The sequence below is a fragment of the Rutilus rutilus genome (assembly GCF_951802725.1).
Source record: "Rutilus rutilus genome assembly, chromosome: 8".
NCBI lineage: Eukaryota > Metazoa > Chordata > Actinopteri > Cypriniformes > Leuciscidae > Rutilus > Rutilus rutilus.
Window position 1 is genome coordinate 1,998,138 of NC_140222.1, and position 18,912 is coordinate 2,017,049.

The 18,912-nt window shown below is 37.7% G+C and overlaps 1 protein-coding gene across 2 annotated transcripts in view; it reads right to left on the reverse strand.

Moving 5' to 3' along the window:
- The window catches only part of LOC311295287 (Golgi apparatus protein 1-like), a 68,083-nt gene that overhangs the window by 9,862 nt on the left and 39,309 nt on the right, over positions 1-18,912 (reverse strand). For both annotated transcript variants that reach the window (XR_014628265.1, XM_084416591.1), the window contains exons 10-20: positions 18,662-18,763; positions 16,037-16,190; positions 14,726-14,863; positions 12,967-13,053; positions 12,772-12,834; positions 7,597-7,710; positions 7,422-7,510; positions 7,195-7,312; positions 4,789-4,881; positions 4,546-4,683; positions 2,804-2,927 (exon numbers count right to left, since the gene is read on the reverse strand). Coding sequence is in view for 1 of the 2 variants with exons in the window: in XM_084416591.1 (XP_084272717.1) it covers positions 2,804-2,927; positions 4,546-4,683; positions 4,789-4,881; positions 7,195-7,312; positions 7,422-7,510; positions 7,597-7,710; positions 12,772-12,834; positions 12,967-13,053; positions 14,726-14,863; positions 16,037-16,190; positions 18,662-18,763 (1,220 nt within the window). In the remaining variant the exon portion in view is untranslated. The remainder of the gene's footprint in view (positions 1-2,803; positions 2,928-4,545; positions 4,684-4,788; positions 4,882-7,194; positions 7,313-7,421; positions 7,511-7,596; positions 7,711-12,771; positions 12,835-12,966; positions 13,054-14,725; positions 14,864-16,036; positions 16,191-18,661; positions 18,764-18,912) is intronic.

An 18,912-nucleotide genomic window follows, 5' to 3' on the forward strand; every position in this document is an offset into this window, starting at 1 on the left:
TAACATTTTCTCACAAAAACGACTCCAGAAGCCACTGTAGCGTATTTATAAGTTTTTTTTTAAAAGAAAATCTAGTTCCTAAATTATTTTTCTATACATTGACTCGTTGGGTCTTCTAACCTGCAATATGCCCTTTAACATTAAATATGGTTTGTTGTTCCAGCGCGACGTCGCAGAAAAATAGAAACTGTTTCTGGTTGGTTAGGACAAACACTCTGATTAACATGGAAAATAACCTTTTATCGCCGTCGCGTGTAGTTAGCACACGGTGTTACTGACGGAGTGAGGCTCATTACTTTTCATACCAATAATGGCACAAATTCAAATTGTGACGCTCCTCTAAGGGGACAATTTCAACTGTTCTCAAGTATGGTGAAAAAAAAAAAAGGTACATTACAGTTTCATCCCATTCACACCTGTTACACACTGTACAGACAATGATCACACAAACGTTCCCTTTTCATTTATAGAATAAAATCATGGGGAATGCTTATTAATAATGAGGAAACCTTTAGTTCCGACCTCGCCGGCCTCTATTGAGAGAAATCTTAATTCAGGCAAAATCTACAATCCTGTTACAGCGTTCGTACAGATACTGTAAAATTAAACTTCAGGACTGTTAAAGCACTACTTTTTTTGGGATTTCAAGGACTACAATCAAACAATATATTTATTATCTTTCAAATTATTAAAAAAGTAAATAGTCAAAATTAAAATAAACTAATAAAACAAAAGGGTACAAGGAAAGTGCAGCAGAAGCAATGACTGGTAACTTTAACCATTGAAAGGAAAATATTTCCTCATTCAAACTAATTTTCCTCCCATGAATATATGATTGACCTGAAGAATTGAAGATGCATCATATACTTGGATATTTATATGGGGAATATGTATTATTTATATTATAAATATTTATAGATATTGGCTGCATCTATAGCATGCAAATATTGTTTCATCAATTTTTTTTTAATAAACACTAATTTCACATATATTGTCTTTCAATAACTCAAGCACTTTTTCATAAATATGGCTATTTTCATGTGTTTTCCCACTTCAGGCATCTTGTACCTCAACTCTGTGATATTTCATTTAGATTAAATGGTTAATTAGTAGAAAAATAGAATAAAAATGTAGCTAGAAAAGGTGTTACTAGGTTCTGAAATGGTTTCAATCTCCCAAATTCATAAAACAGGGTTGAAAAACATATCAAACCAACATCTATTCCCAAACTATCCAGCAGCCACAGAGTTAAACCGCAGTTTAGGCTAAACCTACAACCCGGTTACTTGCAAAATTGCTTATTTCATTTACTTTTATTTATTTGGCGCTTGGCGGGTGTTAATTTCGGACCCTGGTTACTCGCAACTGTCATCCATTTCAAATTTAATATAAAATGATTTAAATGAAATTTCTTTGATGGTTGTTAGTAGAAAAATTTAAAAAGGGTAACACTATATATAATGAAGACCCATTAGTAGACATTATTTGGTGCATTGACCAACAATAAACATTACATGTTACGCTTATTCATTTTTGTTAACATTATTTAATTCAAATATACAATTGTTAATTTTTAGCTCATGTTAACTCAGGTCCATTAAAGGTACAGTATGGCATTTTTCGCCGCTAACCTCTTTACAATAACAAAGGCGTAGTTTGATGACGCAACATTTACTAAGAATTATGGATGTTGTCGTCAACGTCAAGCCGACCGATCTAATAATGTTTATGGATGACTGAATACATCGATGCTTTTATCATGACTGTGATATGAAGCAGTTCGGGATTGCTAAGAGACAGCTAGCAGCTCCACACCCGACGCGAGTCCCACGGATATAAAAGGAATATGGACATTTCATTTTACCGAAATACACGTGCAGAATTACAACTCACAGGTCAGTTTATTAGACAAATTAAACTTGTGAGGTAACGCAGCGCTGTTTCACCTGGTCTAACATTTACACTAGCACACTAAACTGCATTTGAATGTGTTGATTTATGTGTTAGTTCGTCTGTATGAGACTAGCAGTAAGCTAGATCAACATTAGAATCACATACAGATCATATTCTAACATTTTATTATTGTTGAACTATATAACATTGATTAGTTTTCTGTAAATGTGCTCACCTGTTTAATAAAGTACATGTAGGAGCAGTCGAAGTCTCGGACGTGGAGCTCTCGTTTATATACTGTCTATGGGAGCTCTCGGCATCTCGAAAACACCGCGCTGATATTGATTCTCGGTTTAGTTCTCCTTTTTTATCCAAAGTCTGCTTGCCATGGTCCATAATGTTTGAATGAAACAACAACAGCGTGCAGATAGAGATTGCCAACTACACAGTTCACGTCTGTCGCCTTGGTTACTATCAGAGGGCTCTGGTTACTATGGCAGCACGAGCGGAAACCAGAGACAACGCGGATATGACGCCATTGACGGCGACAAAACGGAAATAAAGAAACGGTCCGTGTCTTCGCATTAAATTACAAATTTCTCCTGGTGTGAAAGTTGTTGGAGACAGTCGGGATAATGTAAGTACACTACTAAAAAAAATATATAACATAGATATAGTGATTTTTGCTATTTTTAAAGCAAAAAACTACATATTGTGCCTTTAAATAATATTAACAGATACAAGTTTGGATTTTAGTAATATATTATTAAATGTTGAAATAAGCATTGACTAGTAGTTAACTAATGGAACATTAATGTAAAGTGTTACCAAAGAAGCTACTAGATGACTAGAAGTGACGAGTGATTAAAGAAACCATATGTTTCGTTTGTGTGTGTGTGTGTGTGTGTACCTGTGTTCTGGGTGATCTGTCTCTTCGTGATCATCTGTTTGCATTTAGGGTCCATGGTCTCGCTGTTCTTGTTTTGTTTCAGACACTGTAACATGTTCTTGGCATCAGTCTCGCTGCAGAAACGCTGGAGGACAGAACAGAAAGCCATCTTTCAGTGTTAAGGTCTTATTACAGGTTTCTGCAGCGTTATTAAAATAACATTTAAGACCTGCACAAATAAAATCAGCGCTTTATGAGTTGGGTAGAGCAAGATCTACAGTAACATTTAAACCATAAAATGACTGTAAATAACAATTTAAACTTAAGTTTTTATTTTATTTAAATGACATCACTATTTAAATGATCACGGCCAGATGAAAACGCTAAATTATCCAAATTGACAGAGTGTGTTAACGATATAAAAGATTGGATGACGCGTCATTTTCTTTTATTAAATCCAGACAAGACAGAGGTACTAATCATCGGTTCAAAAAACCACCCACAAAACCTCTCACAATACAACTTTAACATAGTAGGATGTCCTGTTACTTTATCCACTACAGTAAAAGACCTGGGTGTTATACTAGACTGCAACCTGTCTTTTGAAAATCATATTTCATATGTTACAAGAACAGCCTTTTTCCACCTTAGAAACATTGCTAAGCTACGTAATATGCTATCAGTTTCTGATGCAGAAAAGTTAGTTCATGCATTCATGACCTCGAGACTAGATTACTGTAATGCTTTATTAGCTGGTTGTCCTGCATCCTCAATAAACAAGCTACAGTTAGTCCAGAATGCCGCCGCTAGAGTTCTTACTAGATCAAGAAAATATGATCATATAACACCGATTTTATCATCACTACATTGGCTACCTATAAAGTCCCGTATTAATTATAAGGTATTGCTACTGACTTATAAAGCCCTAAACGGCTTAGCTCCAGTATATTTAACGGATCTTCTATCGCCCTATAATCCATCGCGCTCTTTAAGATCACTAAATTTGAGGCTTTTGGTCATACCTAGGATATCCAGAACCACCAAAGGAGGGAGAGCATTTTCACATTTAGCTCCAAAACTCTGGAATAGCCTTCCTGATAGTGTTCGTTGCTCAGACTCGCTCTCCCAGTTTAAAACTAGATTAAAGTCGCATCTCTTCAGCCAGGCATTCATATAATATTTTTAATCTTACAGTTCAAATTACAATCCGGCCTCTAGTTAATAAACGCCAGAGGAGAACTGGCCCCCGACTGAGCCTGGGTTCTCCCAAGGTTTTTTTTTTTCTCCATTGGGTCACCTGATGGAGTTTTAGGACACCATTAGGTCACTTGATGGAGTTTTTCGGTTCCTTGCCACTGTTGCCTTTGGCTTGCTCAGTTGGGGATATTTTGGGGATATTTAATCTGATTTTATCAATAAATTCCACTAGAAACAAACCTTGTTGTATTATTTTAATTTAATACTGTGAAGCTGCTTTGATACAATCTGTATTGTGAAAAGCGCTATACAAATATACTTGACTTGACTTGACACCTAACATTTCAGCCTTTAAACCAATTAAAATTAAAAGGGACTATAGTTAGATTCATTTAAAATATATATATATCATATCCTAAACGTTTAGATTGTTTGAATGCGTATTAGATTATCACGATTTCTGCTTTTTCTTCATCTCCAAAGGAGCTCATTAAGACTTTTCTCTGTTTTCCTGGCCGAGACTGTGTGTGAGATGCTGTGTGACGGTGTGTGATGAGGTTGGTCACCCGGATCATCTGCTTGCAGACCCTCATGAGCTGGAAGTCGAGCTCGGGGTCCATCATCTCGGTCTCCTGCAGTCTGAACACCTTCTGATGGCACTGCTGGGTCAGGTGCTTCTTGTTCTCCTTCAGACACTCGATCACCTGAGCGCACACACACGCACACACACACACACACACACACACAGAGATGAGTATGCGGTTGCAGGTAAAGTGATGATGATGATGACAATGATGATGAAGGTTTACCTGAGCGTTCCCGAACACCACGTTCCGGCAGTGCTGCTTGATGTCCTGACGACAGCTCTCGTGCAGATCCGGCTGCAGACGAATGTCCTCCGACTGACACACACACACACACACACACACATCAGAGCTCTAACCGCACACTTCAGACCTACACATCATTATATCTGTTCAAATGTGTGTTTTATAGGGCCCTATGAAATGCGTTGTTTTTTTTGGACTCATTTTAATCGTTAAATCAAATTTTAGCAATCAAAAAGCACATGTAATCAAATGAATTCATGAAATAATTTACCAACAACTTATTAAAAGTTTAACAAATTACATTTAGGGCCCTATGAAAGTAATTGTTTTCTTTTTAACACAAATTACGTTTTTAGTTTTTTCCTTTTCGTTTCTGTGAAATGTTTCTTCTTCCCCTGTGCTGTGTATTTACATTTCTCTGGCAATCAAATGAAGGCATAAAACATTCATTTTGTGATTATTCCTTAAAAAATGATGTTTTAATAATAATAAATGATTATTAGTGTTAATATTATTACTTTGAGACGTAGCTAAATTCTACTGTACAACAGAAATACAATTCTGTCGTAATTTCTTCAAGATAAACTGAACTTTTATTTTGACAGGTTGCCGTGAAGAGCTGAGAGTGTCTGTGTGTTCATGATATATTAATGCTGGTGAAGCGACTGTGTGTGTCAAAAAAGGAAACATTTCTGTGAATTTCCACGTTATACAGTAACTTCTGTTATGATGACAGGATTGCGCACCGCTGACCTCATCGGGCTCTCGTGTGAGGTGTGTGCAGGGCCGGTTCTAGACATTAGGAGGCCCTAGGCAAAATTCATGTTGGAGGCCCCCCACCCCCAATAAAAAACACTTGAAACAAATATGATTCCTAACCTTTATATTTATACAACATTTAATTTTAAATTTAGTATATTTTTACTTATACAGTACATAAGTTTGGACAAATTACTATTTTAAATGTTTTTGAAAGAAGTCTCTTATGCTCATCAAGCCTGGATTTATTTGATCAAAAATACAGAAAAATAATATAGTGAAATATTATTAAATAATGGTTTTCTATTTTACTATACTTTTAAATATATTTATGTGATGCGAAGCTGAATTTAGTGTCACGTGATTCTTCAGAAAACTTTAATATTCTGATTTATTATCAAATGTTAGAAATTGTGCTTAATATTTATTTTATAACCTGGGATACTTTTTTTCAGGATTTTTTTTATTTTTTAAAAGTTGTTTTAAAAAAGTCTTCACTATCACTTTTTATATATTTAACACATCCTTGTTGAATATTCCTGTTTTTGTTTTTGTTTTTCTGTATTTTTGATAAAATAAATGCAGGCTTGTAGAGCATAATATGAAACTTTAAACATTAAAAATAGTAATGGGTCCAGACTTTTTACCGGTATACTGTATGTACATATAAGTCAAACTTTATCTAAGGTAATCTCTTTTTTGTTTAATGAAGATGTTATTGTTGTTGTTGTTATTTTGCTGTTTTATTAAATTTATTCACAGTTCCAGAATACCACTTCAGTAGATGAACATAAGTGCTTGTATAATTTTTTTCATAGCTGCGGTATGGGCAGGATTTTTCCCTCCCATTTAATCAATATTGACTGCAGATATTATATTATGTATTGCATTGTTACCTTAAATATGCTAGAGAAAGACACGGTCGCTACTGAGCAGAATTTTTTTTTTTTTTTACTCATCAGCAGAATGTAGAAGATAGACCCATAGATATGAGATCCTTTATTTGAAACATTTAAAAATGCTGTAGTGTGTTGGCTTTTTAACTTTGAATACAAACGTCTTGTCTTTTACTTTTGTAGCTTTTTTACTAGTCAGCTCCCGACGCGATGTTATTCCTTGTACGCGCAAATTCAAAGCGTCGCGTCTGGGCACGTTAATGACGCTCGCGCTCTTTTAAACTCGTAATAAAGCGGTGAATGATTTTTTCCAGAAATGACGCTGATCTGCAGTACAAGTTTATATTTAGAATACATTGCAATCACTCCAAAATAGATGACGACAACTCACACACCTGCATTACGAGCTGTGCTTCTTTGAGTGCCTATTTAGGCTTTTGCTTCGCAGCACCTGATGGATGCGTTCGTTACACAAACGTTCAGAAGCCGGCACCCGCTTTGAAACAGAAACATTAATTGGTTTAACTGCAGATGAGTGACAATTCAACAATATCCAATGAACAATGAGGCTAGTATTTCTGTCCGTCTTGACTGGTGGACTATATAGGGGATGTTACGGTTATGGAGGCCCCTCCTCAAAGCCCGAGGCCCTAGGCAATCGCCTGCTCTGCCTATAGCTAGCGCCGGCCCTGGGTGTGTGTTAGTGTGAGGTGTGTGTTAGTGCACTGACCATCTCCAGCTCCTCCACGTGCAGCTGCTTTCGGCACTTCATGGAGACGCGCTGCTCTTCGACCTCCTGTAACGTGTCGTTCCTCACGGTGGTACTCAGACAGATCACCACATCCACCCTGAGGACACACACACACACACACACTCAGGACCTTCCCATCATGCTTCAGTGTAGCTCATGTGACCAGTATGACACAAGCAAACCCAACAGCCGTGCCATGCGCTCACTTCTTCTTGATGTTGGGACACAGTTTGAGCACGTCCTCCTTGCAGGCCATCTTGAACTTGTAGGAGAAGCGGAAGTCCTTCATGTGGATCTGAGGATGAGGAGGAGAAACGGACGGTTGACAGAACTGTAGTGACAGAAAGAAGAAGAGCGAGTGTGTGAGATCGGCAGACGCACCAGCTGGAAGTGTGTGACTCCCACGGCACACTTCTCATTCACTTCCTTCTGGTGTTTATTGGCAACGAGACACTCCATCAGGTCCCCGGTGTCGATCTGGTTATCAGCCACGTCCTGCGAGAGACACAGAAGAAGAAGAAGAAGATGAGGAAGATGAGGAAGAATCTTCCTCTTTAACAGAGATGATGCATGGAGGAGATCCAGTATTTCTCAACAGCAGACAATCAAATAATAAATGAAGAGTAAAATTAATTCATCCATAATCAGGATTATAAATATAATAAAGAAACATAAATTAAGAGTTTTTTGACTTCTAATATTTCCAAGTGAAATATAATTAACACAGTGAGTTTAATACCCCGCTGGTACAAAGACAGGTTGTGAATGCTCAAGGTCTGAGTCTAGATCAGTGGTTGCACAGAGATGATTACTTCACACTTTGTGGATGGTAACAAGTTTTTAAATAATCCATTTGACGTACTCAAATTTAATGATTCTTTTCTTAACCCTTAATCAGTGTTTGGGGTCAGACTGACCCCACTGGACTTTTCCTTCATTTTTTAAAAGTGTTACCTTCATCTCAGGGGCATGAAACTCTGGGACTTTTCCTAAATAATCTATCTAAACATGCACAAAAAAACTGGGCTTGATTTGGTTGTTCTAAAGGTGTGTACATTTTTTTTTACCGGTTAGGTGTTTGGGGTCAAAATGACCCCACATTGAAAATGAATGGGAAAATGAAAAAAATGACTTTTTTTTATTTTGTTTGTCAAAAAAATAAAAGTAAATCCATTATAAATCTGAAAAATTCTACATATAAACCAAGGTCTGGTCCTAGAGCATAAATAAAAAGTAGAACGAACTTTCTATCTCACACACACACACACACACACACACACACACACACACACACACACACACACACACACACACACACGTATGTGACTGCAACAGAGAGCATTTTTACAGAAATTGGCAAATAAAATAAACAACACTGGCATAAATCAATAAATGTATGTATAATAATTTGCAAAAGCAAGATAATTCTAAATATATCAGAAAACAACAACAAATTATAACTCTGACAAAACTACATATTTTTTATGTATTTCAAAATGTTTAAATAAATATTCACAAAATATATATCATAAAGTTGTGAGAAGTTGAAGCATCAAGAAAAATGAAGTGAAAATGAATGAGTCTCTATGGCCCTCTATTGGATATATGTGGTCATTGCAATTTCTTTCTTTAATTATAATTTCTAAAGTTTTTCCACAAACCAGCAGATGTCAGTATTCTATCCCTAACACATAGAGCAATGTCCAAAAACTATTTAGATTTAATTAAGATCATCATTTAAGTGATTTTTTCTTTAAAAACTCATTTTTCATGAGCCAATTTATGGCCTAGTTATGTAATTGTGCAGTAAATAGTTAAAAAAATTCAAAATTTCCACAAAAACACAGCATAAATGTATAGTTGAGAAGTAAATAAAAAAAATGATATATAGTTTTCCATATAAAAAATGTATATTTCCTTATGCAATCGATCTTTAAAAGTTTGGGATCCAAACATCTTAAGTGTTATCCTTTTTTAACAGTGATTAAGGGTTAATGTTGCTTATAAATTGACTGATAATGTTCCCCTTGGAGAGATATATATATACATCAGGACATTTTCCTATTATCTCTATTTTTAAGTCACCTGAGAAACAGGAAATAAGTGAAATTATTGATGAATTAAAAATATCTTCAGCGGGTCATGATAATATTTCTGTGTTTCTCGTCAAACAGGTGAAATGTTCAATATTGCACCACTTGCTCACAAAAAAGTATATAAAAATATTTGACCTACATCTATTTTTCCATGTTTCTCAAAACTTTGAGAGAAAATTGTATATAAAAGCAGATTTTGCACTTGAAAACCATGAATTCACATGTAGTATTTTGATAGATCTGTCAAAAGCTTTTGATACAGTTAATTATTTCATTTGATTGGAAAAGCTGTATAAATATGGTTTTCATGATATTACATACAAACGGCTGAAATGACATTTTTAACAGAAGCCAGTGAGTTTGCTTTAAGGGTTGCTGGTCTGGCAGAGGAGGATTACTCTGTGGCGTTCCTCAGGGGTCCGTTCTTGGACCCTTACTAGTTCTCATTTATATAAATGATTTGTCAAGTGTTTCAAATATTCTTACTCCAGTAATGTTTGCTGACGACACAACATTAGTTCTCTCATTCAAATTTTCATTTATTGTTTAAGAATGTAAATGATAGTTCAATTGGTTATGCTAATTGGTTTCATTTAAATAAATTACTTTAAATATTAATAAATGTAATTTTATCATTTTTAGCGGTAAAAAATCATAACCTAAGGATTTATAAAAAATTACAATTCGGAGTTTTTGTAGATGAGAGCCTGAGCTGGAGGGAACACGCGGACTATGTGAAAAATACATAAATCTACCGGTATAATAAGGCGAGTTAGGCATCTTGTTACTACAGAATGTCTTCTTACTCTTTACTATAGTTTAATTTATTGTAATATTGTTTGGGCAAGCACTTTTCCTACTAATATTTAAAAAAAACCACGATCCTTCAGAAACGTTTTGTTAGGATTGAACCCGATCAAATGCATATACTTCATCTGTGCCTTTCAGAAACTTCAAGTTCTTACTATTTATGATATTAATATTTTTGCAGTTATAAGATATATTCAAGTGACGGTAACATTCCAGAGCAGTTTAAGATGTATTTTAGAGTAAATTCACAGGTTCACTGTCACTCGTCAAGTTTCTCACTTGTAGAGGTCAGTACTCAATCAGATTTAGGGGTATTAAATTATGGAATGGTTTATCGCATCTAGCAAAGAAAATGTTCATCTCTTAATATATTATAAAAGATGTATAAAGGATCATTTCATTGTTGCTTTGTAATTGTGTCTTATATACTGTGAGGAAAATAAGTATTTGAACACCCTGCTATTTTGCAAGTTCTCCCACTTGGAAATCATGGAGGGGTCTGAAATTGTCATCGTAGGTGCATGTCCACTGTGAGAGACATAATCTAAAAAAAAAATCCAGAAATCACAATATATGATTTTTTAACTATTTATTTGTATGATACAGCTGCAAATAAGTATTTGAACACCTGTCTATCAGCTAGAATTCTGACCCTCAAAGACCTGTTAGTCTGCCTTTAAAATGTCCACCTCCACTCCATTTATTATCCTAAATTAGATGCACCTGTTTGAGGTCGTTAGCTGCATAAAGACACCTGTCCACCCCATACAATCAGTAAGAATCCAACTACTGACATGGCCAAGACCAAAGAGCTGTCCAAAGACACTAGAGACAAAATTGTACACCTCCACAAGGCTGGAAAGGGCTACGGGGAAATTGCCAAGCAGCTTGGTGAAAAAAGGTCCACTGTTGGAGCAATCATTAGAAAATGGAAGAAGCTAAACATGACTGTCAATCTCCCTCGGACTGGGGCTCCATGCAAGATCTCACCTCGTGGGGTCTCAATGATCCTAAGAAAGGTGAGAAATCAGCCCAGAACTACACGGGAGGAGCTGGTCAATGAACTGAAAAGAGCTGGGACCACCGTTTCCAAGGTTACTGTTGGTAATACACTAAGACGTCATGGTTTGAAATCATGCATGGCACGGAAGGTTCCCCTGCTTAAACCAGCACATGTCAAGGCCCGTCTTAAGTTTGCCAATGACCATTTGGATGATCCAGAGGAGTCATGGGAGAAAGTCATGTGGTCAGATGAGACCAAAATAGAACTTTTTGGTCATAATTCCACTAAACGTGTTTGGAGGAAGAAGAATGATGAGTACCATCCCAAGAACACCATCCCTACTGTGAAGCATGGGGGTGATAGCATCATGCTTTGGGGGTGTTTTTCTGCACATTGGACAGGGCGACTGCACTGTATTAAGGAGAGGATGACCTGGGCCATGTATTGCGAGATTTTGGGGAACAACCTCCTTCCCTCAGTTAGAGCATTGAAGATGGGTCGAGGCTGGGTCTTCCAACATGACAATGACCCGAAGCACACAGCCAGGATAAACAAGGAGTGGCTCTGTAAGAAGCATATCAAGGTTCTGGTGTGGCCTAGCCAGTCTCCAGACCTAAACCCAATAGAGAATCTTTGGAGGGAGCTCAAACTCCGTGTTTCTCAGCGACAGCCCAGAAACCTGACTGATCTAGAGAAGATCTGTGTGGAGGAGTGGGCCAAAATCCCTCCTGCAGTGTGTGCAAACCTGGTGAAAAACTACAGGAAACGTTTGACCTCTGTAACTGCAAACAAAGGCTACTGTACCAAATATTAACATTGATTTTCTCAGGTGTTCAAATACTTATTTATACAATTACTCACTGTATTTTCCGTTGTTGTTATGCATTTATGAGCCCTACAGGGTTTGTTTTTGGTATGTATGTTTTGGGGTGGGGGGGTTTCGATAGGCTATATGTTGTAATTCATTTGATTCAGTCATATACATTTATATATTTTTTTATTATAGTTTAGCTCTTTCTTTCATTTTAAAGTTTCTTTTTTTTTCCTTGTTGTTTAAGGGGTGGGCTTTAAATCTGCCTCTCCCTGCACAGTATTTGCATTGTATTTTCTTGCTCTTATTGTATATATTTAAAATTTGTGGAAATAAAATTAAAATCTAAGGATTATCATCTAAGGATACAGATATTAATCTCGCTATTATACAGTTGCTTATCGGATCTGAGCTAAGTTCCTCTTTTCATAGTGTATCGCATTGAAGCGGACACACACACATATCTATTTTTCATGTTTTCCCGCTCTGAGGCGTTAGCCTGCACACTGCAAGATGTTTAGCTAAGATTCGTTTACCACTGTATCGAGACATCGGAAACTTACAGACTTTTGCCCTCATCTAAACAGCAAGTACAAAAGTTTACCCGTAAGTCATGGGTAAGCTACATTTGAGGGATTAAGATTAATAAAAGAAAAGTATTAAACATACATTTCGAATGATAATAATGGTAAACGCATCAAAATGAAACATCAACATGATAATGATTTCTGAAAATATGATGATGACATTTGATTAAATGAGATAAGATCTAAACGATAAGCATGAAAAGTATCTTGTTTCTTTCCCTGATTCATCAGTATTGATCTGAGACTCACGTGACAGTAGGACTGGATCACGGACTCACAGGCTCGGATCAACAACGGCTTGATCTGAATGTCCTGGAAAAGCAGACGCACAGAAATCAGTCCAGACCCACGTCTCGCTCACAACACTATATAGATTTATATATACATGTATTGATATATTTTATATATTTCAGGACTAAACAGCACAAAAGTATCTTTCTGTACCTCGGACTCCAGTTCTGTGAGGTTTCCCACCACTTCCCTGCATTCAGGGAACAGATCCTCTAAATGATCCTGCAAGCACTCCAATTCCTGACACACACACACACACACACACACACACCAACACTGAGTACGGTTCATGTCTGTGAATTTAACATTCAAACCGTTTCCCCAGATGGCAACATCAGTGAATAAAGAACATTTGCTGGTGTCCCATGAGCATTACAGCAACCCTCCACACTGAGTACATCACTCGCGCGCGACCAGATTTAGAGCCGACTAAAAATGTCTTTAACTCAATTACTGTCGACTAGTCGTGCAATTTAATAGCCACTGGCTAATTAGATGCAAAACCTAAGTTTAGCACAGTTATAAGTTAAACATTCAAGCGCAAGACGACGTGAAAGATAACTCGCGATAACTGTGTGAGAAGTTGTGTGTGCAACTGCACATCAGACACACACTGGATTGAGCTCTTTCACGGTTTCTTGCGCTTGAACCGACAATGTAATACAAAATATCCGTCTTGGCGAGTATCCTAGTAAACATAGTTATGTGTTAACTGAACATAAATAGTCGAGAACTGAAACGCACGTGTATTGGTATTCGTGTACTGGATCAGTGCATTCGCTCTTAAAGTGACAGCAGCCTAACACTCCTGCGGTGTTTAATGTTAATCAAACTCACTGCTCTTGACTGAATAACTTCTGTAACTTTAATAAAGATTGATCTATATTTAATTGATACAGTGAGGACTATGCAGTGCTGTTTTACATGTTATATGATCAATTCATTTTCATGTTCAATTAGTCCTGACTGTAATGTGTGAGAACTTAAAAGGAACACGCCGACTTTTTGGGACTTTATCTTATTCCCCGTATCCCCCAGAGTTAGATAAGTCCACACACACCCTTCTCATCTCCGTGCGTGCCGTAACTCTGTCTGACGCACCCACTGCTAGCCTAGCTTAGCACAAAGACTGGAGGTGAATGGCTCCAGCTAGCATACTGCTCCCAATAAGTGACAAAATAACGCCAACATTTTCCTATTTACACCAGCCATCTTCTAACCGTATACACACTGGGAACTATATTCTCAGAAGGCGAAGCACTGCTACTTCTGCGGAGTGATTTGCTCCAACTCTGAGGAACTCTCTGCTCCTCACCACGGGTTCTCAGGCGCTGCGAGCAAATCACTCCGCCCAAGTAGCAGTGCTTCGCCTTCTGAGAATATAGTTCCCAGTGTGTATACGGTTAGAAGATGGCTGGTGTAAATAGGAAAATGTTGGCGTTATTTTGTCACTTATTGGGAGCAGTATGCTAGCTGGAGCCATTCACCTCCAGTCTTTGTGCTAAGCTAGGCTAGCAGTGGGTGCGTCAGACAGAGTTACGGCACGCACGGAGATGAGAAGGGTGTGTGTGGACTCATCTAACTCCCAAAGTCCCAAAAAGTCAGCGTGTTCCTTTAATGTAGGGTAGATGTTCAGCCTTGCTACTTGCAACCCTGTGACCCACTCTGCTGTAGTTTTCTTAAAAACACACTTTAGGAAATGAACAAGTGTAATTTATAAGTTAGACGTTTATTTAGATGTTTATAGCCAGGACACGCATTTTGACACGTCCTAAGTTTTAGCAACGACTGCAAAAACTGCAAACCTCATAAAATGAGCAGAAAAACAAAACCACTGAGCATTTTTAAGAAAACGTTGTAAGTGAAAGTGAGTTCTAGTGTGAAATGAGTGCAGTACTGATGTGTGTTTAACCTGTCCAGCTTCAGTCTTCTCACTGCACCACTTCCCCAGGTCCATCACACACCGATGCTGAAGATCCGGGTCCAGCTTCATATCCAGAGCCCGCTGGTGCAGGATCCTCTGAACCTCAGTCTTACAGTCCCAGGACAACTGCAGATCGACTGAAGCGTTAGCACACGCTCTCACACACACACACACACACACACACACACACACACACACACACACACACACGCTGGTGCAGGATCCTCTGAACCTCAGTCTTACAGTCCCGGGACAACTGCAGATCGACTGAAGCGTTAGCACACACACACACACACACACACACACACACACACACACACACACACACACACACGCTGGTGCAGGATCCTCTGAACCTCAGTCTTACAGTCCCGGGACAACTGCAGATCGACTGAAGCGTTAGCACACGCTCACTCACACACACACTCACACACTCACACACACAACCCTTCAATCTCTCACACACACACAAAGTTAACAAACACACCCACAACCCTTCAATCACAGCAATCTCTGTGTGTGTGTGTGTGTGTGTGTGTGACACGTTACCATGGAAATCATTCAATCACAATGTCTGTTTTTAGATTAGTCTGTAAAGAAATCTCATTATTGGAGTGAATTTCCTGTCAATCACTAGCAATCATTTAAAGCCCACAGCATCATTAAAGTGATTTCAGTGTCGGTAAAGGAAGACTTTGATTTGTCCATGATAGTTTTGCTGAAAGCGTGTGTGTGTGTGTGTGTAGCTTAAGCATGTTTACTGTCAGAGTGAGTGAACATCGCCAGGCCTGGCAAGAACATAACTCGGTCATGTCACAACTAAATATATAGAGATTTTATATTTTCTGCACAGAAGACATTATTTTTGTCTTTTTATATTAAAATCAGCTTAAATGAAAGGCAATACAAATAAGCATGAAGTATGAACATACACATACACAAACATACATATACACTTCACGCTTATTTGTATTGCCTTTCATAACGCTAATGAGAATTAAGCGAGGGTGCTTAATTTACATGAAAATATTGCATCAGAGCACAAAATGGTACAAAAGCAGGCTAAACTGTTTAAATGCTAAGTTTATAAATGTTTTGGCTGTGAAATGCAACCTAGACATGTTCTGGACAGGTTTGTGAGATTCAGCTCTTTAAAGAAATCAGATATACTTGCAAACAAACTGACTTCAGAAGTTTCTGATGAAGCCTACATTGGTTACATTGAGGATAAGCTATTGCTGAAGTCTCTCAGTGTGCTATGGTCTGATAATGCAGTGTGAGAGTGTGTGTTGCTCGTACCCATCGCCCCTGCATCTCGGTGCGGTACGCGTGCCGGTACAGACAGGAGAAGATGGCTCCGGGAGGCATGAACTCACTCGTCTCGTTCCAGTCGCGAGTGTGACAGATGCGGGCCGCGTCGTTCTGACACTTCTTGTACAGGATGGGGTCCAGTCTGCAAACAGAACCGCAGGAAACGACACACGTTCAGTTATATGACAGATATATCAACAAGAACTCTCAAAAGGAACAAATCTCATGTTTTTGACAATGTTCTGACATAAAATTAACCTTCATTCGGACCTTCTCAACAAACTAAAGCAATACCAAACCAAACAAAATACCCCCAAAAAAGACAACAAACCAAAACCATAATAAAAAAATGATAAAAACAACACACAACTGAGCTGCACGATTCTGGATCAATTGAGAATCGCAATTGTTTTGTTTAAAATAGAGATCACGGTTCTGAATAGATCAGACGTGGGGGCAAAATAACGAGGTTCTGCAAAAATTGTTAATTGACGCAGTCTATTTTAAAGGAGTCATAACCTGCAATTTTCACTTTTCCACGAGAATCAATGTATGTTATGATCGACTAACGATTATACACTGGCCGGGAAGCCGATATTTAAAAGTGAAGCGTTTGTTTACCTCAGGGTAAATAAACCAGCGCGTGCACGCGCACTCAAATACGAGATTTTGATTTCAGCTCCCTCTTGACGTCATGAGGTAGTAGGATATACCATATATGGACACCGCAGCAGGAAGCCCCCCCTTCCCCTCTCCCCCTCATATTCAGTTCAGTCGGGAAAGATGAAGAAACCGAGTGCACACCGGACTTGCTCTGTGGTTGATTGCCATAAAAAACATGTAAATGTGTTTTATCTCCCAAAATCGGACGAAACTATCAGGGACCAGTGGATGAAATTCATTTTTAATGACGCTGTCCCAACAACCCTTTCAACTGGCGGATCGTTAGGTGTGTGTGCTAAACATTTTACACCTGAATCATTTACAAAATTTCATCTAATACACTGTGACTCACTGAAAAGTACATAAATATAGTTTAAAATATGATACATTGTTATTATGAAGTTTGCCCACAGTGATAAACAGACAAGAAAATGATACAGCTATATTTTCATAGAATTGTATATTATATAACTATGACAACATATCATTGTATTGATTTTTTATAGAATAGATAACGATGCATAGATAAATAAAACAAACAGTCAAGTAATAATAAACATAAAGAAAAACAACACGTTACCTGTCTAAAGAAGAAAAATATTGAATGTCTAAATAACGTGAAACAAGGCAAAAACAGCACATGATAGTAAACGTCTCATCTCAATAACCACTGTAAGCTGATCAAATAAGTAGACTACATCTCCGTTAATGTAATCGACATTAAATAAAAGGTAAACCTATGTGGGAGAAAATAGCAACAAACGTTTTAGCTCGTTACCGATGTTAATGTACGTCTCAGTCAAAATGATTGTCTTTACCATTCAGAGACATCTTGATGTAGACGTCCATCCAACAACTCTACATCTTCCCTTTCCAGCTCTGGTTCAGAGTCCGGCTCAAACATGTAGGGTTGAGTCCCGTAGGTCGCGGCCGGGTCGGGTTCATTCACCACTTGCGCCATGATGTCAGTTTGTAATGATGCTGACGTTACCTGCGTGTCAACCCCCCTCCTTCCTTCAACCAATCAACGCGCCCCTCATTTGCATTATTAAAATGAGCGTCCACGACAGCCAAAACATCGCATTGATCTCGCAAGACAATAATGCCTTCAGAAATAAGGGTAAAAGTAGGTCTGTGTTTATTTTTTTTTCCACTTTTCTTTTTTAGAAGGGCCTGAAAGACTATAATACAGCAGTAGGTATCCAATGTAATACTAGGTTATGACTCCTTTAAAAAAAATAATTTAAATGAAATGTATTTAAAAAAAAAAAAATTGTGAATGATTCAATGACTTGCTCATCAAGACTTCACTTCTTTCATTACTAGATGAATGAATGAATAAGTCAATGACAAACACATTGTTTAACAGTCTCGTGTCTCCACCTACTGGTGTAATGATGTAATGGTACAAAATATTTATTTAAAGTGTCAAGTTACTTTCTAAAGGTGATTTACTCTATTTTCGATCGCTACCGTAATCATCCGTGTTTATATCCGAACTGTAAACTTTATACCAGTACTTCTGTATTTCTGTCTTACAATAATTCAGATTTTCAATGATCCTGTGATGTTGAAAAGACTGTTTCATGATAATGTCTCTCTCTGGATCAGAACACAGATCTGAATGTTCGCTGTGATCGGACGCGTCAAAGGTTTAATAGACGGAGAAGAATAAGATCAGCATCATCAGCTCTACTTTAAACTTACTGGCATTATCAATTATTGCCACCGAAATATTTCGCCGTTTCGTGTAACCACATGATTCTCTCATTACAAACAAGTAACATTCCTTAAAACTGTGGCACACAGAAAGTAACATTACTCAATCCTTCCTGAAGCATGGTGAAAAAGACAAATAAGGAAGTACTTGAAGTGTGTGTGAAAGTTAAATTAAGTTTTGGTCACTGGATTTTGGAATTTAGAATCACTCTTTTCAGTTTTGTGACTCACTTCCAGTCTCTGGAGATGAAGTACTGCAGCTCCAACAGTCTGTGTTCACAGTCTTCAACCATCTTATCAGTGTAGAGATGCTCCATCAGACAGGACAGGATCCTACACACACACACACAGTCTTGACAAAATACCCCTGTTCAGGCTGGACTACACACTTCACCTTTAATGTTTCTATTTCTGCACACTTAAATATGAACAAACACACAGAAACCAGGTTGAATGTAAATGTAAATCGATCAACATACTGG